Genomic DNA, 26100 nt, shown 5'->3' on the forward strand with positions numbered 1-26100 from the left:
GAAAAGACAAGGTAATTATTGTAAGTGTGGAGTAGATTTAGAGCAATTCATCAAGTGTAGTAGGTGGGACACAAAGCATTTATGCTAATCCTCACTTATCTGTTGGCTAGGAGACAACATTCACATTATCTAAACACAAAGTTTGCCTTGCCCTGCACCTGTGCTCTTCCAGTACTTTTGCCTGGGAACAGGAAAAAAGGCAGCTGAGATTTTTACCTAACAATATAAGTTTGCTAGCAGCCAGCCTAGTCTGCAGTACACACAACACTGAAACAGTGCCTCAGCAACATTAAGAGTTACTCTGAGGGCAAGTGTATCATGTGGGAGGGTTGGGGTGGGATGTGCAGTGCAGGTTGGTGGGGTGGTTTTTGGCTTTTTTTTTTTTTGTTGTTGTTGTTGTTTAGAGTTTTACGATTTTGGTTTTTGGGGTTTTGTTTAGGGTTCAGTTTGGTTTTTTTATTGTTGGGAGGATTGTTTTGGGTGTTGTTTTTTTTTTTAATAGGGTAAGCTGTTCTGGTAATCTTGATTTTTTTATTGGAAGAACTGCCAAGAAATATGAACCACATATGCTGCTGCGAGATACCTCAGAAGAACAGTAAAAAATAAAGTTCAAAGTCCACTTAGAACTCTTGAACTAAGCACCTTGAAAAGCTAATCCCAAGATGGACATGGCCTGGTGAAAATGCCACCACAGAAAGTAGCTCACTAGGCACAGGAGGACACACCACCTACATGTACATTTATGTATTATCTTATGGGAATATGGGTGTACATTACGGCAATGACTCCACAAGGTAGAAAAGGGAAGAAAATACTTCCAAAACTGACAGAGCATCATCAAGAGAAATTAAGCTAGTTTTGTATCATGAATGAGTCAAAAGTATCTCCTATCTTCTTTTTTTAGTACTGATACAGAATCAAGTATGCTAGTACATAAAGAGAACCAAAGAATTTGTTCATAAAGCACCTGTGAAAATGTCTGGACAATTTCTGTTCATAAATATGCAGCTTAGACATTTTCCCTATGGGCATTTAAATTTAAATACAGAATTATTAGCATAAAGTTGAAGGGGAAAGCAGTATGAGGCATAAAATACAGGATGTTCCTAATATCAAGTAATAAAAACTAACACCCAAAATGTTTGAGTCAGTAATCCTTATTAATCAATAAAATTTTTAAAAAACCACACTCAGACCAAGTTTTCATTTTTCTTGGACAGAAAATGATCTGGGGGCACACAGACAAAACATTTAACTGCTGTAGTATTTCATATACAGGTATTTTGACACAACTGAAGAGCAACTGCATTCAGTCTAAATGAATTCTTACAGATTTGCTTACCCCACCTGAAGCAGTGATAGACAAAAGATCACCCAAATAACTTTGGTCCATTAAAGCAATGCACAAAGGTCCCATGATAAGACAGTCCTCGAATGTTCATGACTCTCTCTCTTTTCTCTGGGCTCTGTTTGAGACTACAGGGCTGTTACTCTTTTCATAACAGGGAAAAGGATTGTTACTTTGGGTTTTACATTGTTTGTTTTTTGCATTAGATTTAGGGGGGTAATGGAGTTAAATGTCATCAGTATTCTGAATGCACTGTGCTGTTCAGAAAACAATGGGATTACCTCAAAATGGAAGTACAGCTCAGAAATTGTGTTTCTGGTATTGTTGATAGGCCTGTTCTGTAAAGAGGTGCATTAAATAAGATTTAACCTGTGTATAATGTTTTTTTAAAATTGTATCTGTACTTCTGTACTGTTCTGCCAGATTGCTAAATACAAACAACCTGAGAGAACTCCTACTCATTTGCCACAATATGCCACGCCTTCACAGAGTGTGAAATGGTCAAAATCAAAACGCATATGCAGGTCCAAGTTAAATAAGAAAATTCAAGAATAAGGGCTAAGATATCAGATAATAAAAATTTTTAATAGTAGAAGGCATCTCTGCCATTTGTTACAGCAAAGCTACAGAAGGGGAGAATGTTCCCATAAAGTTCTACTGTTAAAAAGCAATCAATTCAAATCCATGAAAAAAGCCACTCACCTATAACTAAGTCCCTGGCTGAGAGCAGCAGCAGTGGGTTGGTGAAAGCCATTCCATACAACCTGAATCTTGTTGTAGATATGTTTCTGCTGCCATAATCCAACAGCCAAATCAGACCACAACATAAACAGAAATATACAGGCCTACTATAGGCTATGATACGATTGTGACCCTGTTTAAAAATAAACCACAAAAACACCAACATTTGTTCATTATTAGTGGATAAAGTAACTTTTCTGCTACAGATAGCTTCAGAACCAAAATTCATCACTGGTTATCGACTGATATACTGTCACCTCAACATATCCTAAAGTTTTCTTCATAAAATCCTTAATACATTGCCTTGCAGTAATACTGATCTGTGCTTTTTGTGGCTTTGATAAAACAAAAATACAACAGTTCAATTAAGTTAGACTAAGCTATATATACCCTTAGTTTCAGCTATATTTTATGCTATGTTGAACTACTAAATGCTAGAGAAGCTCTGACGAGGCTTTGTAAGCAACTGAGAACAAATCAATTTTAAGGAAAAAGGGATTAACGTTTATTACTCAGATACTGCTTCTGCTGGATGGGGGGGACAACCTCTATTGGTGTTTTATCGAAACACAACTTCTTACACAAAATTAATGACTTGCTGCAGAGGAATAATGCTTTTATACATCTTATCTAGAACATAAAGGTAATTTTTTGTCTTGGCAATCTAGTAGATGCACAACAGAATATATACATATTGTGCAATACTAGAACATTAACATTTCCATGGTCAAACATTAAAGCTCACTAGAGCATTGCAAACTCAACTTATTAGAGTGAAAAAATAAAGCAGTACACACTAGGACAACTGAATGATCTGCAAGACTGAAACAGAACATCAAAGCTGTGTCAGTTCATACCAGCAAAGCAAATGACAACATTAAGAATGCTTCTCACTGTAATTGCTAGAATAATCAAGATTCATCAAAAAGCTTATCATGACATGGCTCCCTAGCAAAAGCTAGGCTCAGAAGAGGAGGACATGATTTGCTAAATACAAAGAGTATGGCAGGGGAGAAACAGTATCGGTTCCCTTGTCACACACTAGGACAACTACAAGCCTTTTGTGCCTTATAAGAAGGAACATAGGAAAACTGCCAGAAAAATCAAACCATAATGATTAATTCTCTGTGGGAGTTCTGCATCTGCAGGGTTAATTAAGAGGCACGTGCCCATGACTTACATGTCGAGGGGAAGAAGAATCTGGCTGAACGCTCTGAAAGCAAAATGAAGAGGGAAGTTACCCAACCTACAGAGAAGTGTGTTTACCTCCCTACACACACCTTTTTGGTTCAAGTCCTTTTAACAACATCTACAATTAATTTTACAGTTGTCAAACCACATTACAGCCTTTAAATAGCATAAACCATGAAATCTATTTAAAGAGTAGATAAATCTGTTTAAAGAGTATATGTCTATAACCAGAATTCCAAAAACATCCCCAACCCCCTTATTTTCAGGACTTTTACTGTTTTTCAACAGTATTAGGAACTTTAATTTTAAATCTAATTTCCATCCTAATAGTAAAATCATAGAAAATAATCAATAATTCTTGGATTACAATAAAACATTAGTCTAACAAAAATTAATAATCTGATTAGAAATATGTTTAGATGTAATTGCCTCATATGAATGCTTTGAGGTGTAGACACTAAAAAAAAATTAAAACCCAAACCAATAAAACTTCAAGTTTAGCTTGTAGTCAGTTTTCAACGAGTAAGAATGTGCTCCTATTTATGAAACAAAAAAAAATGCATGAAAACAATAAAGGATTGTTTAACAAGCATAGGCTTAACCATTCTAGTGAAGTGACCTTGCATTACCATCTATCAAACTTTCCATGAGGCCAAGTTTACTCATTTCTTTATAAATGATAAGCATGCACGTTCTTCCTTAAAGCTCTAACCTACAACACCCAACTGGATTTTTATCTATTGTTTGCAGAAAGGAAAGAGAAATTAAAATACCTTCAACAGTGAGTACTGGCAACTGGCTATTACCAGGCAGAACTGGAAGACCCAAATATCCTTGAAAAAGCCCTCTATAAGAAGTACAGAGCCCAGAAATGCAACTAGAATAGCTAGGATGACAGCTAATACATTTTCAAGGATCTCACGATTCCTGTTTTAAAGGGAGAGAAAAAAAAAAGAAAAAAAGGAGTTAAAGGACTTCTAGGCATAGTTAAAGCTAACTAAGCCCAGAAAAAGCTGCAAAAGAGCAGTTAGGGTCAAAAATTAACAAGGGTTATGCTACTGGTAGCAAAGTAATTAAGAATAGATTTGAACTTGCAGAGTCTACCGGCGTACTGTCCTTTAGCAAAGCTAGGAGCTACCAGGATTTCAATGACAGCTGAAAGTAGTTAGTATCTTATGGCATTTTACTTTAAGAAGTAGAAGATAACTTCAGTAGACAATTTTAGAAATAATTCAAATGTTCCACCAGAAGCACAGTCTGTAACATAAACCTGTGCTCAAAGCCTATCCAAGATGATTATGAGCCTATGAGAAACACAAGCATGATAAGTTACCTGTGTAAATAATCTGTCATTCACGATTTTCTAATGAAGAAACTAAAAATACTCTCACTTGAGTAAGATATTCAAGTGGAATACAGATAATTCACTATGATACAGCCAGTGCCTCAGAACAGAATTATGAGTACTCTTCCCTGGACAGAATCATGATTATCTTGTTTACTTCAAGAAGGTTCATTACCAAAATTTAAATACTCTACGTATTTCAAAAGCTGGTAACTGGAGATCGCCTTAATTTTATTCCTCTTGGTAAATGTAGCAGGGACAAGAAATCACAGTATTAAATGACTCTTGAAAAAAAAATGTTTTGAAACAGCAAGCAAATTCTTCCTATTTACCAAAACACTAAGTGCATGTCAGGTTGTAGACTCTTCGAATTAGTTTTCCTTCCAATCCAATGCCTAGCATTGAAGATTGGCATTAATCTTTCTATTTCACCATTCAAATATGGTACTGCCCCACTCAGGTAAAGTGAAGGTTGGTTGCCTTTCTCCATTTTTTGACTGCTAGAGAAAAAAAAGGAGAGTACTCTCTATTACTTTAGAAAAACTACACTCAGTATTATTCTTTCCTTTTTCAGAGTACAGTAAATAAGTACCATTCTCTAAGGATAGTTTTATCATCTTTATTATTATAGTTTAGTAAATGTTTTCATCTTTGCTTTCTGACATCTGGTAATGTACAAGGATCTCACCTATCAAATAAAGCCAGAAGAGTTAATCTATCAAAATTGATGCTAATCCAAAGTTTAGGCAGGATCCAAAAGCGATAGTACTGCTTGACTTTTTGAGCTGCTTCCTCTTGAGGTTGCATGTGGTCCTGAAGGTCAGGGCTCAGGTCAATATCTTGCTGCTCCAGCAGATCTGTATCCATTGTTAGCAGCCTGTTCAACCTGATCTGAGGAAGAGAAAGCTAAAAGAAAGTTAGTATTAACAAAAGCTTGTTTATATCAAAGCACTGTATTATACTGAAAATTACTTTAAAGAAAATTGCCAGAACTCTTTAGTTTCACTTTTGAAGAATTACATGTTAAGCACTGTCACAGGCTCCTACTTACTTTTTCTGTCCTTACTGCACATGAATAGGACTACATACATAGTTTGCATACAACACAACTATGGCATTTCAGCAAATGCCTTACTTCAAATGAATGTGTCTTCTAAGCACATTATCCCATTTACACTGAAAACTTCAAATTTGAAGACAAGTAAACTGATACATCGACAACACACTACAAGAATAATCCAATTATTAATTTAAATAAATTACAACACATTTCTTATAGTGAGCTAATCTGCATGCAAATCCATGCTGAATGGTTCTTTTTGCATGACAAAGCAACATACTCGTGCACCAGTGGTCAAATTCAAACTCACTGAATCCAGAATACACTCAGAAATGAACCAAAGGAAAAGCTCTGCCCTGAACAGTCAAGTACTTTTCATGACTATACTTATATTTATGATATAAGTATTACTTATTCTGTAGTTTGTTTAGCATTCTCATGAAAATCACAGTAATACTAACAACCATGAAAGATAATTAAGAAGAGTACTCAATGCTAATAAGATACTATAGTACATGTGTATTGTCTAATCCAGTTTCTAAATTCCATTAACAGACCAAGAAGCACCTTGATATACTGGCCTTTATACTCAGGCAATGTAATTGTTAAGATGTCCTTTAATGAAAAAGCTTCACAAATGTGTAGTGCAAAGAGCAAAATTTCAATATACATGCCACCTTCAAGTGTCAAAACGACAGGTTTAGTGTTTGGAGGGGCTTTTTTCCTACAATTATCTAAGTTTCAACAAACAGTCATCTAAGTTTCTAACATTCAATTTCTTGATTTATATGATGTTTTCCATCACTCCTTAAATCATCAGTGTACTTAACTATGCTTAGGCAGCTTTTCCTTCCTAGAAAAATACTTATGAAAAAACAAGCAGGAACACTTCCTTTCTAAAGGCATTTCAAAAATACAAACCATACTATTAAAGGTAAGCTGTGTTAGAAAACAGGTCCCTTTTTGACCATTTAAAAAAAAAAACAAAACTTAATTTCTTAAAAGGTAGCATAACATGCATGACACTAATAATAAATTTCAGTGGAAATTTCCATTTAGGTGCATGGGCTGTGCTTTTACAGTCACAAATTTGCCTTAAAAACAGAATCATTCCCTCCAAAGGGACTACATTGGCAAACCAAAAGAAAAGAAGTAATGCAGCCTCTTTTCTAAAGGCTACATGTTGAAGGGGAACTGTGGAAAGCAAAGTTCCTCTAGCAATCACCAAGTTTAAAAAGCACATTCTTGATCAAAAGCATGGTCAGGCAAATGGAGGTCTCTTACTCCCCTGCCAAATCCTGAAGCTGTATTTCATTTTCCCCTCTTGATTAGGCCATTAGGTACTTCAACATACTTTTCTTTGATTTTCCATCTTAAGAATCATGACCATTTGCACTGTTTTTGTAACATATGATTTCAGAATCAAGAGTACAGGTATGACTGGACTGGACAATAATACAGAAGCTTTGAGATCATAAAACTAAGGAATTAGAAAGCTATTTGCAGTATGAAACAGTGTAAGCTGCCCTGTTTTATCAGTCACTCCCTGCACATAAGTTTAAATTTTTTACAGCAGACTCCAATGACAGATTTCTAAATTCCTTTCAGGGAAATTACTCAAGTAAAATTTCTTTTGGTCAGAACACAGTATTTAGTCTTTCTGCTGCCTGCTAACCTCAGTAATGCATGGAGGAAAACTTCAAATTGTACACATTATCTCTGGAAACTTTTACAAGGTATCTTAGAACATTCAATTTCTGTGTTTTTAAATTGCTAGGTTTTAGATCAGAGGAAACCAATTAGGTTTTAAAGTGCTATACAAAAAGATTAATTTGTATTATATATGAAGACACTACAATACTAAATATTTTCTCTTCATTAATCCAGACAAAATTCTTTCATATGAACAGAGAACTATCACACAGAATGATTAATCAGTGCTACAAAGTTGGATAGTCTTCTGATTCTTTGCATGCTTTAAAAATAAGTAAGAAAAACTTACTAGATCATGTGGATAAAAGCGAACTGAGGTAGAACTCGATACGTGAGAGTCCGTGTCACTATAAGAACAGGGAAAATACTTCAGATTATAAACTACATTTTATTTCAACAGGTTGCTCTAACATTCTAATGTCCCAAATTAATTTTGATACCTTGTGAATTTTATGTAAATATCCTTATGTTTTCCCTTCAGTCACTTATTATAAATGCAAGTAGCCACGTAGTCTCATGCATTGTGGTACATTCCACAGCTACAGTAAGCCAAAAGACTCTTGAATCTTACCCTTAATAACATTTTCTCAACACCCAGTCCCTAAATTGTTGAAAAAGAACTTCAATGATAGCCATTATTTCACTTGAAAAAACAAAAATATTTTATAAGCTGTTAGATACTGATTTGTAAACATACATCACATCTCCAAAGAAGTGCAGAGGCCGCTAGGTGTCCACATGCAGTTTCTCTTAACTCTATAGTGTTTTTACCAAGATCCAAAACTACCAAAAATATTACATACTTAACACAAGTAAAGTGAGCTACTTAAACTGCTTTTGAAAAACTTAACTTTTATTTAAAGTTAAACCTCTGGTAAGAAGAGCAAAATTACTTTGCAATTTCCATTCATTAGAGACGAAGAGAAATTTCTCTTACTGTATGAGAGTCCATATCCAACCATTGCTTTTTCCCCCAATTTTGGATAGCTTTTGGATGTTTGTTTTCCATGTAAATCACATGGTTGTAAGACTTGTATCAAATTTATGCAACTTTCCTTCAGTTCCTTGCCTTAAGATAAAAACATTCTTTGTTATCAATTTTACTTCACTGAAACTCAAGTATTCTCTACAGCCAAGATCTGATTATCTGAAGGGGCCAGTTTGTTCCTTCCATTAGCACATACAACTTCAGAACAGCAGCCATCAGCAAAGCCATTGCATCTGGAACATGCAAGCAGCAGAGGCAGGGATTGGCAGCTTTGTGGAAGGAATGCAGAACTTTTTGTCAAAGTTCAATTCTACAAAAGGCACTTGCATACCCTCACAAGAAAGATTTGAAGATGGGACATTTTATATTCATTACTCCATAATTCCAAGAGCTACACCTACATGTGGTAGGAATTACAGCATTCAGCACGGCGCAATAGCTGAGCAGAGCAATTCTACATAGTGAAGTAGATTTGGGGCAGGTGAGAAGCCACAGGAGGTTTTGGGTTGATTTTCTTTCTTCTACCTCCTATCCCTTCAGAGAAAGGAAGGACATCTTTCCCACAGTAGATGAACTTTCTAGTATATAGCTGGCTATTTCAGCTGCAAGTCAAATTTTAATCTCAGGCATGTTAACACTTCCATGGTACTGTTTGATGTCATCTATGAACTTGAGAATAAATTTATCAGTTTACAATGGCTTCACAATTGGAAGTTCAATAGCCATTACGGTCAACAGCCACCTACTTTCTCAAAAATGGGTTACATTCTTTAACAAAGACCTTCTATAAGCCAACAAAAAATGCATTCGTCAAGTTCTCAGTTTGGAAGTGTACTGCTTAAGCTAATAGTACTCTTTATATTCTGAGATAATAGTTAACTTAATGTCATCTTCTAGTAAAACTCACTTGGGTTGCAAAAATGTAACTGTATGGTTAAGGTATTGTATTGGGTTTTTTAGTAGTCCATACTAAATAACCTTTTAAAATTAAAATAAAATATTGGGTTGCAGTAAGACAAGAATCATCACTCTTGACTGGCCTTCACACACACCAGATGTTGGATGCTCTTCTTGCAGCTGGCTCAAAGTTCACAAGTGACATGTCGCAGCCCCCTGTCTCGTAGAGCGTAGAACTGAACTTACCTATTAAAGAAAAGTTCAAAACCAGGTCAAAATTTCCTCATGTTTCATCCCATTGGCAGCAACTTCTATTCATTAACTTACTACAGAGATCAATTCAGATACATGTATTTACATCAGTGTCAAAATATAAAATGTGATTACACATGAATGTGTCACCAGTGCAGAGAGTAGCTACAGAGTTGTCTTTTGTACCATTTTACGTAACATATACACTGTAATTGCAGTACCAAATTAAAGAGTATGTATTTACAAGATGCCAACATTAACATAACAGGACAGCATAAGCCCTTTTTTCCCCTTGAAGAATAACCACATGAAAAATTTGCAGTGACCAGCTTCTTCAGCTCTTCCCCACCCCCAACAGAACCATCAGTAAATGATTCACTATCAACATTGAAGAACAGTAACTACAACAGAGATAACCCAAGTATCCTGAAAAAAAATATTTTGAGAAGTCCATGACTATTTGAAAAGAAACACAAAGACTGAAAGAAGTGGCTAGAGATGTTTCATAGGTTAACTTGGGAAACTCAAAAAAGGAACATAAAACAGATTTATTCTACAAGCTAGAAACAAATGCTTCAGTGTAACAAAGGACTGCAAACTAACTTCTTAAATAAACCATTTGGACTTACTTCCAAAATACAAAACTTTAAAAAGTGGCCAAAGATTATAGCTTAAATGCTTAACTACGTTACTCTCAATCTTTTCACAGTACCCTCCTCCCAGCATTGGCCTGATCAGAGAGATAAGCATTGCAATTTTCCCTGAAGGCCAGGTTTAATATATTTCAGCTCCAAATGCAGGGAACCCAGTTTTGAAACTGATCTCATGTGAAATTATCTGCCAGCTTCTCCATCTCTTCTAGCTTAAAATCCCCTTCTTAAGTCATGATGCAAAACATGCAATATTCCCAAGATCAAGATTATATAAACATAAGAAAAAATCCTACTCTGGAGCATGTGAAAAAAACCTGTATACACCTCTCAGCTGTATGTCTTGCAGCTTTTCCTTCTGCTGATACAAGATACCAAGCAGCCCCCCCAGAAATACCTAACAAGATGAGAGCTTCCAATATTTCCCATTTCTGTGAAAATGCAACCTGCTTCTAATACCATGGATTTTGAATATTTTTTTAACACAATATAATCCTGCTCCAGTTTCTCTTCAGATCCACAGACAATTAAGTTTGATTCAGAAACATTTGAATCTTAGCAGGTTAAATCCCTCAAACTAGATGCTTAAAACCAGTGAATCAAAGCAAAAAATACTGGTACATTGAAAGTATCTTCATAAAGCTTTCTACTCTCAGAAGGAGCACTTCAGATGAACCAGGCAAATACCATAGATGTGCTCAGAGCCATCATTGTGACAAGACAGTCCCTTTCAGAGCTCAGGAGGCACGAACAGCATGCGCCGGAACTCAGTAAAGCAACAGCTCTCCTCGATTCAATTACATCTGTCACAGACGTAAGGACAAAGCTCACTTGTTAGAGCTTTTTCCTCAATGGATAAGATTTTAACAAAGTCCTTTAGCTGATTATCTTTTGGTTTTTCAATGCAGGGTGTAGTACACAGTTGATACTGAAGCTTCCAATTTAAGCTAGTAGGGTAACATTGGAATCTTCCCACAATTAATAAAAAACCTTGGTTACAAAGGTTTATTTCTTAACTACATCAATAAAGAAGTTTCAAGAGCAAACATGGAGATACTGGACGATACAAATACACTTCAGGTTCTATTCAGGGCAAAAATGTGCATAAATTATTATGGATAAATCTCCTGGGCAACCAGCCCTTTACAAAAAAAAAAAAAAAATTTGGGTTAAATTCTTTATAGTTTTGCATTACTGAATAGAAATACTGGAAATTAAACTTTTTAATTCTTAATGAAATTCTAATCACAGAAGTTAGAATATACTACTTGAACATGTAATTTTCCCTTCCCTTGAGCTGAGAAAACACATAAAATATTTACTTCAGAAGTTTACTGAACTATTATACTCTCTGATATCTACAGTTCACTGTCACCCAACTTATCTTTCAATCTATCAAAATTTACTGCATTTATATTGCTCCTCTAAGTACTGCACTGAGATATAACGAACCTGATTCAAACAGAACACTTAATTCCCATGGTTTATACACAAACTACAGAATGGACTCAGGATATGTCAGCCTTGCAATTTACCCACCTATTTAAATACACTTCCTACTGAAAGTTAGCTCCCTGGCAAGCAAAGCACAGCTTCACATTAAATCAAAATCTTTTTCTGCCCCCTTTTATTGTTTTTCCTTTCCCATTTTTGATTTGGTTTGGTTTTGTTGTTCTGTTGGGGTTTTTGGTTGGTTGATTTTTAAAAAAAGATTTTTCAGAAAAGCCTCAACTCATCTCAGTAGAAAAGTTGACTGGACTGTTCATTGCTGTTGGTGACACAAACTCCAAAGTGTGACTGGAGATAATATGTCTGTGCTACAAAATCCTTAATTTTTCAATTCTGTGAGATAGGAACAGCTTTCTCACAGCACACAAATTCTAACAAAGAAATTCAATACTCAAGATTCAATACATATGGATATACCCAGCATTTTTATTTATTCTAGTGACTCTCTCCTATTCCTGTCTCCCACAGCATTCTCCGTGGGATACTCGGAACAGCATCACATTGAATTAGCCTAGGAATGTATTTTCTCTCTCTGAAGGCTGTAGCTTTATCAAGTTGTGAGCAAATGGGAGACACCAAAGATTATGTTGCAAATCAAGAAATATGATCAATAGCACATTTGCCAACTCAACATAAATGCCTAACTTCTCTGGACACAAAAAAGACATGTACGTTCTTAGCAAATTAAAGTCACCCCAAAAATATTCAATTTGGACCAGGTTACAATAACAAAGACACTGTGATACTCAAGCACACAAATCCAAAACACATCTTCCTTCTGGCATGGAGAGGGAAAGACAAATGTGTGTTCTTTGAAGCAAAAGACCAAAATTCCTCATCACCACATCCAGACACAACCATGTAACAGTTCACACTGTGAAAACTCATATTCCCACAGCTAAGGGCATCAACAGACAACAGCAACAGGCTGATAAGCTTACACAGACAAATCCTGGAAGACTTAAATGGCTCAGGATCTAACTAGAATGGTGCTCTGACGGTTCCCTCAGCTAAGTTATCTTCAGTTTGCTTCCCAGTTTTACATCTAATAAATACTACTTCTTTATTTCAAACCTCTCTGACTACTTCACATGCAAACTCTTACAGATATGTTGAAATTACATCATCATTAGATCAATATATATTTATCTTCTGCTTCAGTTGATATGTTTTAAATCCTAGTTAGCAAAACCAAAGTAATCAGAATTTGGCTATTTGGTAGACTGCTAGGAGCTTTATTTGCAAAGTTCAAAATTCTACTGTTAGCTATGGTATGAAGATGTACGTATTTTTAGTTAGAACACTTCAAAGTAGTTCATTTTTTGTTCCAATATGAAGTTTGTCAAGAGCAACTTACCTATTAGACCAAATTCCAGACTACAACATAGATATTTTCCACAGGAATAATGGGAAGTGAATATTTATTTTCTACATGGACCTTTGCACATGCTCCTACATCCATCCCAAATAAATGACAACAATTTAATGATCAAAAGATACTGTGTAACTCTTCTAAATTGATTTTAATCAAAGAAGTAACCAGGGTATACATTTATCTTTACGTAAAAGTTTTGATATTCAAAACCATTCAGCTGCCTTCATAAATTAAAATACTTGAAACTGAAAGATTATTGCTTGCTACAACCAGAAGTCCACCACAGCACCATAATTATCTTGTAAAGCTCTAAATGAGCAGTTCTCTTCAAGTACAAAAGCAATTAAAAAAATACAATAATCTAGCTAAGGACAAGAGTTTGTTATTTTACCCCAGCTTCAGACACTGGGCATCTGTTCTACTAACTCAGTACCTGGATTCCTAACTATCTGACAAATTCTAATTGAATTTAATCTTCACTGCAAGGGCTGAAAAACCCCACTTACCTGTCTAAAGAATCAGATATTAGTGAGAACAAAAAGCATCAATACTGCCACACTCCACTCTGAAAACTGTAATTCATTTAAGTCACAGCACATGTTTTGCTGCTTTTGAGATTTGTATTATATCAATCCTACCTATAATCATGGCATTTCGTTTGCTACATTTCCTTTCTGTCCTGCATTCCTTCTATTATTTAATTCATGTTTAATGCTCCATTATCAAGCTCCTTTTCCATCCTTTCAAGTTCACCCCCCACTTCAGCCTTTCAACAATATAACTGATAAAAATCATCCTCCTCTGAACCTGGAAGACTGGAGATAATGCCTCAAAGCATCTCTTGCCTTATTCCCGGGGCAATCCCCAGTTAAAGATTACTGTATCGTCACCAGATCAGGTGTGGGACAGGTATAATACAGTGAGCCTCATCCTATGTAAAATAAGTCACCACAATCAAATTCACAGACAAGAAACTTTAAAGCAGACAAAACCAAAAATTGTGTGTCTTGTTAAGTGCTGCAACTTGATATCAACATGAAAAGGAAAAAATGTAGAAGCAGGTAGTACACTGGTAAAGGAAAACATGAGCCCTGTAAGTGAGGGCTTTTAAAGTAAATGAATATGAGCCCTGCCTGCCTTTCCAAGAGGATTTGAATTAAGGAAATTAACTCTTATATGCACTGAACAGAGATATATAACCCCATCTATGTTTGTCACTGATATTTTGAGTTGGTGAAAACAAGGTTTTGTTTCCATATATTTCCCTAGCCACTATTTTCAAGATTTTTTTTTTTTTTTTTTTTTTTTTTTGCCCTGGGCAGTCACAATGATTTCCACAGCAAAAATGGTCGTATCTCCTTCATTGCTTTGATTTTTATTCTGATGCTGACCAAGAAAAAAACAAACTACTACCTTCTCCCAACCCAAACCACAGACAATCTAAAGTAACATGGTCATATTTCACAGTAAGATATCTTCAGATAACCTAGCAAAACCAAGAGCCTTAGACTTAATGGAAAGAAAAAAATAGTGTTACTTCATCCCTGACTGAGGGTTTAAAAAAAAAAGAAACCCCAACAAAAATACCCAAACAAACTAACCATGTACCACTTGAAAGATACTCTCTTGTCAGGCCTGGTTAAGGAATCTCACACACAAAAGCATGCACCATTTTGCAACTATTTTGCTCTTAACAAACAATAGCACCTGTTCCACAAAACCTGCTACACAAATTGAAAAATTTGATTTTCTTAAAATAACCCAAGAAGATCCTGCCTGTAATAGCTCCTTTCTCTCAAAAGATTCTAAACTAGATGCTCAGAGTTTCAAAATGGGAAACAAATCCCTATTATACATCAGGTTTCTATCTAGCAAATCCTCGAAGTTTTGTGCCTCCCAAAGACAACATGATGTTCCATATAACTGTAAACACAGTACAGGAAAAGTTACAGAAAAATGGATTCATATGAATATCTGAAGACTCTAATGTACAAAAAATGCAATGAATATGCCTTTTTCGAGAACCTGAATGCCATGCTGAATTTTATCTATGATCTACTTTGATTTCTGCTAGAGCAAATAATATAAACTCTTAAATAACATAGACCTAGATTGCATATTAAATGACAAATTCTACAGAATTCAGCTGTGTTATTTTGGGTAAGATGAACCAAATCCTTCAAATAAATAATGGCAGCCTCAAGAATACAGCTCAACATTAACCTTGGTCAGATATAACCTGTATAGCAGTTTCAGAGTTATATTTGAAATATACTTTTTCCAAGTAAGAGTCCAAATTAAATAAAGAAAATGGGTTTTGTGTGACAAGCTTTTATAGTTGAGAGAAACATACAAGCACTGAAATTGAAATAATAACACTTCTATCTAGATAAAAGTAAAGCAACAGAATCTACAACAAAAATTATTAGATAACTAGATCATACGCATTTTTTACATCTGCAGTTAAGTCTTATAAAATATCTCAGAGTAGGTCAAGGTAACTGTCAGTTTTACTTGTATTCCATTTTTCCTTATACCGCAGCTAGACGATGCAGAAGAATGAAGACTCAGTCAAACTCACATTTAAAGGGTTACCACAGACTGGCAACTCACGGAATCTTCCCCTCTAGTGAGGTAAGAAGACAACTCATTTATCTTTTAGTACTGGTTTACAGGAAAGTCTGAAACAAATGTTTTGTCAGTGTTCTGATCAAACTTGTACTTTCAGGTTGTTACAGCTAACACTGCTCAAAATTCCATCACTAATAATTGTCAGCGCTCAAGATGCCCATTTTAATAATTCAAGGAATAGTTATATATTAATAATGAAGTCCTAAGTAATTAGGGCCATGTATAGATAGCTGCAAAGATCCCCGACAGGAATTTTTCCAAACCTGCCCCCTGCACTATGTGGCAGATCAGTCATTTATTAAGATCATGTAAACTTCTTCCTAGCAATTTTATTAGCTGCACAGGAGTTAATTAAGAACTTAATAATCGGGAATATTACATAAAATGGACCGTGAAGAATGAAGAAGGCACTATAAAGCGTAAAATGATGACGCTTGACATACCAAAGAGTCCAGATTTACTTCCAATACCAAGCTCCTAAATTAAGGTGTACATTAAAAGCAAAGCATTCATTTATGTAAGTATTTCTTTTTTGAACAACAGCTAAACAACTCATCTAAAAAAGGTAAGATCAAGAATTCCTAGAAGCCATAACAAGTTGGTTTTTTTTAAGAACCAGAAGATGCCCAAAGTCTGCTCAACTGCCTGCAGGACCACAGGGAAGATTTATTGCTTGTGTTACATTATTCAAATCAAGAAAGTTCTCACATCATCATTACTTGCATCTATGCCTCCATATTTCCCACCATTCATTTGTTACAGAAAGTGCCTGGAAACATGATCGAAAAAGGCAACAAATGGATGAGCAATATGGCCTTCCTAGAAACACAGCTACAAGATTCAGAAACAAAGCTCAGGTTAGCTGATTTTCACTGCATATTGCATTTCCAATAAATCTGCCGTATTAAAACTTCCATGTCACCAAGGTTACATAAGGCCTGCATACCAAGTTCATCGTGCAAACTGCTACCGCCTACAGCAGATGCAGTGGCATGTGATGCTTCTAAGTGGACACTCCCATTTCTCACCAGCAAGGAGGCGCTAGCGCCGGGCACAGCTGCCTGGGAAGGGGGGCGGGACTGCACTCTGACCTGGGAGGAGCACTGCTGGCCTTGCTGACCATCTTGAAGGCTACGAGAAAACACGCATTGGGCATACATTACCAGGAAGAAGTGAAAAGAGCCAGAAGTGAAGTAAAACAAGATTTTTCAGTTTAAAGAAGAAAACTTTTTTTTTTTTTTTTAAAGTGTATAGCAGCATTAAGCAGCCAACAGTTAGGGTTAAAGTAACCCCTAAATTTTGTGTAACAGTGTTTAGGCCCTAGTTTCATCAGTAATCTAGAGATACTGTTCCTGTCACCTTCTTAGAAGTAGTACTGCTTTCAAAGATCTTCCCACGTCACCCAACAGGTATATTCTTCTGAGTCTTAATTTGTAGGTGCAAAAGCAAATTACTGCTGCTTAGTTTAAGTACAGACTAACCAGAGGTATCACCTATATTTACACTGACTATTCCAGTCTTCTCACAATAGCTGGAGTTCTTCTTGTTTATTCAAATATGACCTGATCAGCTGTTTAGGGCTTTTTTGTTAGTCACAGAGACATCACCCTTCTTATTATTAATCCCACTAACTAGGAAACATCTTTAGGCTTTGTTGATAGCCATATAATACCACAGACCTTGTAGATAACTGAAGTAATATATTTGGATTCAGAATTACTTCGAACATATTAAGACTCTCTATAGAAAGTTATTAATTGGCAAAAGTTGATTCTGAAGCTACTTTGAAGATACAGAAAAAACTTTATTACTCACCAAAACACAGGTTTTAAAAGTCAACCTGGCTTTCAGAGAAATTTGTACATTTATAGGCATGAGTAGATAATGTTTCAAAGATGTTAATTCTCCTCTTCACAAACTTCCAATGCAAAATTACTTTATAAAGCTATTTACCAAAGCTACGATTTTTTAAACAGCTTGTTTAATATTAGGTATGACAGTGTCAGAGTACATGATGTTTACAGCTGATATCATACCATCTTTGCAAGAGCAGTTTTATCCTTTATTTTGTGTATTCAAAGAAGTTACATTATACAGTCATTAGCTGAGGCATTATCTTAGGTAAAAGATTTTGTATTTTAAAGACTGGAAAACAGCTTAAACACTGTTTTGAAAAACAATATGTATCACCTGTTGCTTTTAACATTTCACTGTTTACAGCATGATGCTGGAGTTGGCAAATGAGGCAACTAAAAAAACAAGATCTTACTAAGAGTTGAAGGGTTATATCTGATGTACTTGCTTTTAACAGTATTTTCTACATCATCTACTTTTCAGTTCTTTTGTTAGAGCATCACTGGAAAACAAAATATGGATATAAGAATAGGTGTTAAGAAAAGCTCATGCAAACTAATGCAGACATGCACACAGCTCAGGAAGAAAAGAACTGCAATTCATTATTTATTGTGTTCTAACATTTTAATCTGAGATTTAAATTCAGTATTTTGCTGCAGTATACAAGGTTTTCAGTGAGCTATGCAGCAACAAAAGCCCTAGGGAAGGTCACGGATGTGCCAACCTTCAATGTCTTCCTTAAGCAACACCAAACCAACTACCAGTAACCAAGAGGTTATTACACAGCTGTGCTTTGAATAGTTATCCACATCTGTCACAACTAAAAAAATCCCACCAAAATATCCATGGCAACCAATCGTAGAATATGCAAAAAATATGTTTATTCTCTGCCTCATTATTATAAGAATAAAATTCTGCTTCATACATTCACTTACACACATGCATACACCGTTGACTACATGGGATGCCAATGAACACTCATTTTTCAAGTGCCCAAAACACTACTGACATTTAGACAGGACAAAAGCAGGGGTGGACGGTGTTTTATGGTGCATTTTGGGTTAGCTTTTTAGGTTACCAGGCAAAATAATCTTGTGTCTAATTTAGCATCAAACCAGCAGAATTTACTAGACCAGGTTTGACTTTTCTACCACTGCCAAAGACACACATATATAATGCCACTGTCTATTTACGAAATATTTCAGAGAGGAAGTGAAAAGTAATTGCAATCATGGATAGAAAATTATAAATGATATCAGGTTTAATTCAACAGGTCCTAGGGAACATTCCCCCAACATTCCATTTTATGACAGAGTTACAAAATTAAGAGATTATAAAGTTTTCCTGGCAAGAATAAGAAACACATAACATGAGGGCAACTAAAGATTAGTAAATCTAATATTCTTAGAAGTTTAATATCTTAAGTCATAGATTAGCAATATCAGAAACTAGACTGGGGCAGCTCACCAACAGCATACAGGAGTGATTTCAGTACAATTGTAGTGATATTTTGAAAACTTCTTAGTGGTGGCTAAAAATGTCTCTATATTTCATCACATTTGCTCCTTAGGCATGATTTCTTTAAAATCTTTCTTAAGGGTTTCCTTCTTCCAATAAAACAGAATTTACATTAAAATTAAGATACCCGTAAAGGAAAGGGGGTTTTTAGACTGTTCACCTAGAAATTGAAATACTAATACATATATTTTTATCAAATACATTCTACAATTGATAGCTCAAATTGAATCTGTGTCAAACAAATACGAAACACTTAGCTGTTTGGTTGGACTACGGCAATATAACTCCACTCCAAGGGACAGTCATTTAGCATCATGAAAAGTACTTCAAGTAAATTAACCTCACTAAGTATTCAATTCTGAATACATTTGTATTATAAAGTATTTTTGATAATGTATGTCATTATGTTAGAGAAGTAAAGCAAGCCATTTTGGTTGTTTTTTCTAATTTAGAACAGAACAAATTTAGATAACAAAGATACTTAGAGGAAATCCAAGGCTAGAATATTTCATCTGCTTTTTTACCCTTGAACATCTTGCCTGATTAAAGAGTTACTCCCACTTCACAAAGTGAAATTCATGATGCACAAAGTTCATGAAGTTACTTCAAAGTCTGTCACTGAAGTCAAGCTTAAGCCATGGGAACCTTAATGACTGCACTAGCGTGTGGAAATGCGGCAGCTGTCAACCAGTTTAAAACAGTCCTTTACTTTCTTTATACCTACATGAAAGAAAACACTGTTTTCTAACTAATACACAGTTAAGAAGCTTTCATTAGTCTGCACAACCTCTTATGCTGCAATACACAAAGCTGCACTACCCTCCTTTATTTAAAAAAAAAAAAAAGGGAAAACAAAAACTCAGAGGCAAGTGAAGGCAATCAGGTAAAGCAAAAGTGATCTGAAAGAATGCAAAGTTTTATCATCCTTCACTACGAAGCAAATCACTACCTTCAAGTTTAACACCCTATGTTCAGGAAGACCAAAAGCTTAAAAAAGAAAAATCTGAAATTACACAATTGCTACTTCATACCACACTAGTCACTAAAAACACACCTAACTAGTTTCAGTCCTTGATATGATAGATGTCAGTCCCTCATCTGTTAGATTTCTAGGTACCATTCTTGCACTCCCCCTGCCTGAGGAAAATTTGCAAACATAGTCCTCAAATATTTTAGTGGTGTGACAAAGATGACAATTCCTCTGCTATTCTCGACTGTATTTTCTTTTTATTTGTTCAGTTTCTACAGCTTTTTCCTTTTTTTCAAAACACAAAAACAGTTTAACATACAAAGGATGGTCATTGAGAATATATAACATATGCAGTTACTCCTACGTATTTATCATGTAACTGAAGGAAGAATTACTTCAATACTGACACGGGACTGTTCCTTCTTCTACAGGCCATGTTCTCCTCACAGATTCTCCAATACCATAAGCAACCAAGAAACTGAAAGACTTAAAATACAAGTCTAAAAACTTATTGTGGCTGCTGTTTCTACTGTTCAGGCTGATAGATCAAACAGAACTGCTGCATGTAAATCACTAGGCTCAGCATTGAAAACAAAGGGGCTAGTTTTCAACTAGCTGGGGGACTCCTGAGATAGATGTATACAGTACATTTTAAACATTGCCAAGGCATGCGAAGTGCCACACAATCAGATTTAATACTAAGAAATACTGGGCATATTACTCACTTCATTATTTCTCTTTTGCTGTAAAAAGCTACACAATCTTCATAAAGGTTTACCTGTATTTTAGATTTGTAGCCTATGTATGTATTAGCTCTTTATAAATGTCTGTCATTTTGCTTAATCTCCCACAATCTACAAATGTGAAATGATCACAGTACTAGTCCCTAATACTTACATTCTTCAGGAAAAGAAAACCAAAATGGGGAGTGCTGATACTATTTTCTTGGGTTTCTCTTGTTGATTGGAAGTAAAAGTTTCTAAAATTTTTGATAAAAACCACTGAGGCTAAGTTTGTTAGCAGTAGTTAATTTTTATATCAATCTGAAAACAGCTGCAACATGTTAGAGACTGACTATCCTGTCCATTTTTAAAATAGTGCCACATATACATGCACAATTCAACAAGCCCACAGTGACATGCAGTGACAGCTCAAGGTTATGGTGGGGAAAGAAGTAAAAAGTGCTTTTCTGGCAACACTGGTGGGTGTGGGGAAGTGGTCTGCTGCATGCATGCTAAATATGGTGGAACATTTAGATACCCTACCTGAGGGGTGATCCGATGAGCAATGTAGGAGGGGTAGGGTTACTCCCTGCATTGTGCCGGCGTCGTACTGCCTGACGCCTAAATGTGCTGCGTTCACGGCGAAATGTGACAGTCTCCTCGCTGGCTTGTGCTGCTGCATCAAGACAGACTTTAGGTCAAATAAGAACCCATCCTAGTTATGTACACAGTAACTTAAGTCTCCTTTCTTCCCTCTGACCCTCCCCAAGTTAATGAACTTGACTCACAGCAACAAAAGTAGCTTATGCCCTAACAGTTCAAACAGGCTGCCTCAACACAGGATCACAACACACAATTATTAGCAAAAATCTTTGTGGTTGGGGGAGTGTTCTTGAATATACAGCTTACTTTTTTTTACCCCACAGATCCAAACAGCCAGGTTGCAAAAGAAGTTGGATATCCCAAATCTTTTCCATTTACACGTGGCAGGAAGAGACATCTGATCTCACCCTTTATCTCATTGAACAAATGATTAAGTAGCCTGAAGGACAACCTAGCAAAGTTGTCTACCACTTCTCACCACAGTCTTCTCAATTTTATAACTTCTGCCAAATAGGTAGGGTTGAGGTTAACCTCATCACAACTCTTTCAGGGGACAAATAAGAATAGCTTTTCTTTTTTCCTTCATAAGCATCAAGGGATACATGTTGCTCCTTCTAGACTTGTTACAATATAATTCACAGAGGTAGGAGATTGAGAATAAGTGAGAGAATAACTTCTTTTTAAGGACCGATGGCTTTGTTATTTCAACTCCCCAAACAAAAGGGTTGGCTCATTTATAAAGCAACACTGTAAAAAACAGTTTGTATGTACTCAAGGGATTAAAATATTCATCCACACATTATCCCCCAAAATCCACCTGGGGTCCCTAAACTCTACAGTCTGAACAGTTTCAGATTTGGACTGCTTCATGGTGTGTCTATAATCTGAGAAATCTTCCTCCTGAGCCAAGCGAGCTCCTAGCCAATTTGAATGCAGAGCACTAAAGAGCTCAAATGAATGGGCCACAAAGAAAATAGTTTTGGCAGGCAAGTAGAGGACAAAAAAAAAAATAAAAAAAATGACATGAAGTCAGTGCAAGAGGAGAATCATAATCTTGACAGGGAAGTCACAACTTTGTGGCCAAGAAGGCTGTTACTAGAGTAAAAAAAAACAAGAACTGTGTCAAACAGACAAAAAACAAACACCTCCTCTCTCCCCCCATAAAAAAAGACCCCACAGAGAGCAATGGCAGGAATACTACAGGCAGAGCAGCTCGTATGCACTTCAGCACACTTGAAGTTACAACACTGCTGCCATTAAGCTTTCAACACTTACAGCAAAGATTCTAATGCTGGTCTACAGGGAACAGCAACCTATTGCAACCTACTAGTGTTGTGTACTACTGCCATAGCTCAAGCAATAAAGGCTGAAACAAGAGTTTCATTCACTCATGAACCACGGGTTATCAAATGAATTCTGTATCTGAAGCTTCAATTTATAGCTTGATTTAAAACAAAACAAGCTACGTAAAGAGATATACTTTAACACCAACATTCAAGCTACATGGTTGGTAATTTCATTACCAAAACTACAGAAGGGCAACCCTAATTGAGTTCTTTCCTGTACTTTCAGGAAAACCAAGAGTTTGCTTGTTCTTTCCTCATTCCTCCACACAAGTGTTTTTACAACTCTAAGCCTCAATAGATTATACTACCTTTTCAGGGTATTTCAGCAGGAATTCAGTAAGCTTCTCCTGTGGTTCAATATACAGCTTTATTTTAATACACTGCCTAAGTTTCTTTAAGCATTTCTTTGCAGCTCTCATACTTGAAGAACAAAGCAAGTGAACCACTAAACAAGACAGACTGAATCCTGACACACGAGGTAAAAACTACCCATTAATTTTGGATGACAATTTCTAAAGCTCATTTTTTTCTAGGATAGACATCAGCATAAAAAAAAATTCATATTTACAACATAGCTTCCACGGAGTTCAGATGTAAAAGCAATTCTGGTAATCAGACCATATATTTAAACACTATGAAATAAGGAACAGTGACTAGTCTTAACTGAAATGCAAATATCTGAATTACCATTAAGATGGTAAACATCAACACTACTTCTTAATTACTACTTGCAACTACTTAGCAAAAACAGAATTCAAGCACAATTTTTTAAGGTAGCATACTTAACACTGACAGATACCTGTTTTTCTTTAGCAAACCTCATCTTCTTCAATAACTGAAGCAGAGACTATGAAAACATGGTGGGTCCTCCCTGTATAGCTCAAATTTATCACTAAAGCAACTCTCGTGAACTAACAGAGGCCTGTCCTGTGAGGAAACTAGATATACAAGCATGCTTGAAGATAACAAAGAAAATTTTAAAACCTAATATGTACCTGGGGATTCCATTCAAAGCTGTACAGTCAAACAGCTTTGGCATTTTCTAGTCTTATTATTTCATTTTAACTTTTAAAAGCAGATTTTGGTGTAGCTTTCTACCTGTTTTACCACAAGAGTGTTGATTTATCATCTTGAAACTTTTGTTCAATTCACATATTTTATACACATTCCTCCTGAACACAGGTGGTGACATTCAGGGTCACTAAACAAGACTACAAGTTCTTTTGAAAAGGCTGCAGGGCTTTTCAGACCAACAAGCTCCAAGTCTGCTAACATTACACAACATTGACGAGAAAGTACATGTAGAAAACGTGACTAAAGCAGTTAAAAAAAAAAAGCTAGCTGAACAGAGAGGATTACCATAAAGTGTGGAAATCCAAACTGGGAAAAGTTTGTTTTTGGTTGTGAAGGAACACCAGGGGGGTTGTGGTTTGGTTTTGTTTATTGTATTAGCCCCTTGGGTCTGCTCAGTCTTGGGGAGGGCTTTTTGGTGAGTTTTTGTGTTTAATATCATTTCACAGAAGACAAGCAATTTAAAATACATACATACCAGTATGGAAAGCTCTTTATGTTAATTTGTATTATTTGTGTTTCTACTTGCCTTTAATGAGAGGGAACAGTGCAACTGCTTGTGAGTTCACCAGCAGGAAGTAAGGAATTAAGTTCATAACTTACCCTCTACCATGATCTGAAAGCAGTTTTATCATGTTTCAGTATAAATAAGCTTTCTGTAATGTTTATGATGTCGCATACACTTCTCCAATACTGCTACTTACAAAAACTTATCCTAGTCTCCAGAAACGTAAGATCCAACATCTACGGTCATGTATAAAATCCAGATGTAACAGGAAGGGATAACACAGGTAATACTTCTACAGTTCCTGCTTGCTTCAGTTTAACCAGGAGAGGAAGACAAGCTTTTCAACTTATAGAATATTTGTTAAAAGGAGCTCTTTTTTTTTTCATTCTGTACTTCTATGCTGAATCACTATACTTAATATCAAGAAATTCAAGTATTTCCTCTGCATGTTGTCATATTAATGTGAGTCCCCAGCATTATTTATTCTCAAGAACACAAAATCATATTTGAAGTTCAACGTGCACAAATTACAAATACAAACCTACATCCCAGAGACCAATAAAATAAGGAGACCTAGTGACAACCTTGCAGCAAACTTGACCCCTCACATGCCTATTCCCAAATACAATATAACTATTTTCAAAGAAATAATGACACTTGTATCTGTTAATGAATATGTGTTTGCATGCACAGTTGCATTAAAATAAACTTGTTTAACACTTCTGATTAGAAAAAGAGCCAAATTAGCAGTTACATGCTTAAAACATCATGAGGAATCATTTTGTCATCAGACACTTGGAATGATACTTTACATTGAACCTTTTTATGCTCACCTCTATAGTTTTACTAAGTTTTAAACAGAACTGAAGACTCACAGTTTTACACTACAACTATACAACCGTTGTGTAAGACATCTAGTTTTAAGAAACAAAGTGCAAATATTTTCCTCTGAACAGGAACATTTATATAAAAATAAGCCAAAACATCTCCCTGCACCTATTTAACGCTTCCTTTAACCCAAACTTAGAAGATCGAAGCTTAAGAAACACAACATGAAAAAGCAGAACTGTCAAAATTTTATTGCATCAATAAGACTGTTTCATTTTGCTACAAACAAACACTAAATCCAGTGCCTTAGATAAATTCTGAAACACAGAAAAATTCTTCATAAGAAGATTCCTGGAGAGATGTGGTATGAAACCAATGCAAAGGTGAAGGTTATCCATGTGGAAAACCATAAAGTTCTTAGGGTAAAAACTGCAATCAGTCTAACTAGAAAGTAAGCAAGAAAAACCTACCACAGCAGAAAGTCTCCCACATTCTTCTCAGGAAAAAAGGAAAAAAAAAACCACAGCCAAAAACCCCAACACTGCTCCCGCCAACCCTTAAAGCCTAGATGGTTTTGAAAATTAGTCAGGTTAAGCATGGTTAAAGGTGCACACAGACCCTGAGCAATGCTTGGACATGCCCTTTCTCACCCCATCAAATGGGAAACTGATCTATTTTAAATCACTAATTACTAAGCCTACACGTTCTCAGCAAGAGCTGGAATGAATAGTTTATAGCTCACGTACTCATATAAGCAATGAAATCTGCAAATTTAAATAAGCAATTAAATTCTTCGAAGACAGAATGTACTTCGCCAAACCAAACAGCTGAAATGTTGCTCCTTTGTATTGAACATCTCTATCTCATTTGTTTGAAACCTGAGAGCTACTTCACATGCATTTCTGAATTAGCAGTACCATTCTCCTCACAGCTGAGGCATTTATAGTTTATTTTCACATGCCCTAACACTATATAAAAAA

At 35.7% G+C, this 26100-nt stretch overlaps 1 protein-coding gene across 7 annotated transcripts in view; it reads right to left on the bottom strand.

Annotated features, from left to right (window-relative positions):
* Positions 1-26100, bottom strand: part of PCNX1 (pecanex 1) — an 89400-nt gene that overhangs the window by 36306 nt on the left and 26994 nt on the right. For 2 of the 7 annotated variants that reach the window (XM_015630478.3, XM_015630484.2), the window contains exons 7-12: positions 21308-21440; positions 7688-7745; positions 5314-5531; positions 4054-4207; positions 3270-3302; positions 2051-2222 (exon numbers count right to left, since the gene is read on the bottom strand). In XM_015630478.3, coding sequence (XP_015485964.1) covers positions 2051-2222; positions 3270-3302; positions 4054-4207; positions 5314-5531; positions 7688-7745; positions 21308-21440 — 768 coding nt within the window. Of the gene's footprint in view, positions 1-2050; positions 2223-3269; positions 3303-4053; positions 4208-5313; positions 5532-7687; positions 7746-9438; positions 9530-16646; positions 16832-21307; positions 21441-26100 lie in introns of all 7 variants that reach the window. The other 5 variants (XM_015630477.3, XM_015630482.3, XM_015630480.3 and 2 more) reach the window with 5 other exon arrangements.

The sequence above is a fragment of the Parus major genome, chromosome 5 (genome assembly GCF_001522545.3).
Source record: "Parus major isolate Abel chromosome 5, Parus_major1.1, whole genome shotgun sequence".
Lineage (NCBI taxonomy): Eukaryota > Metazoa > Chordata > Aves > Passeriformes > Paridae > Parus > Parus major.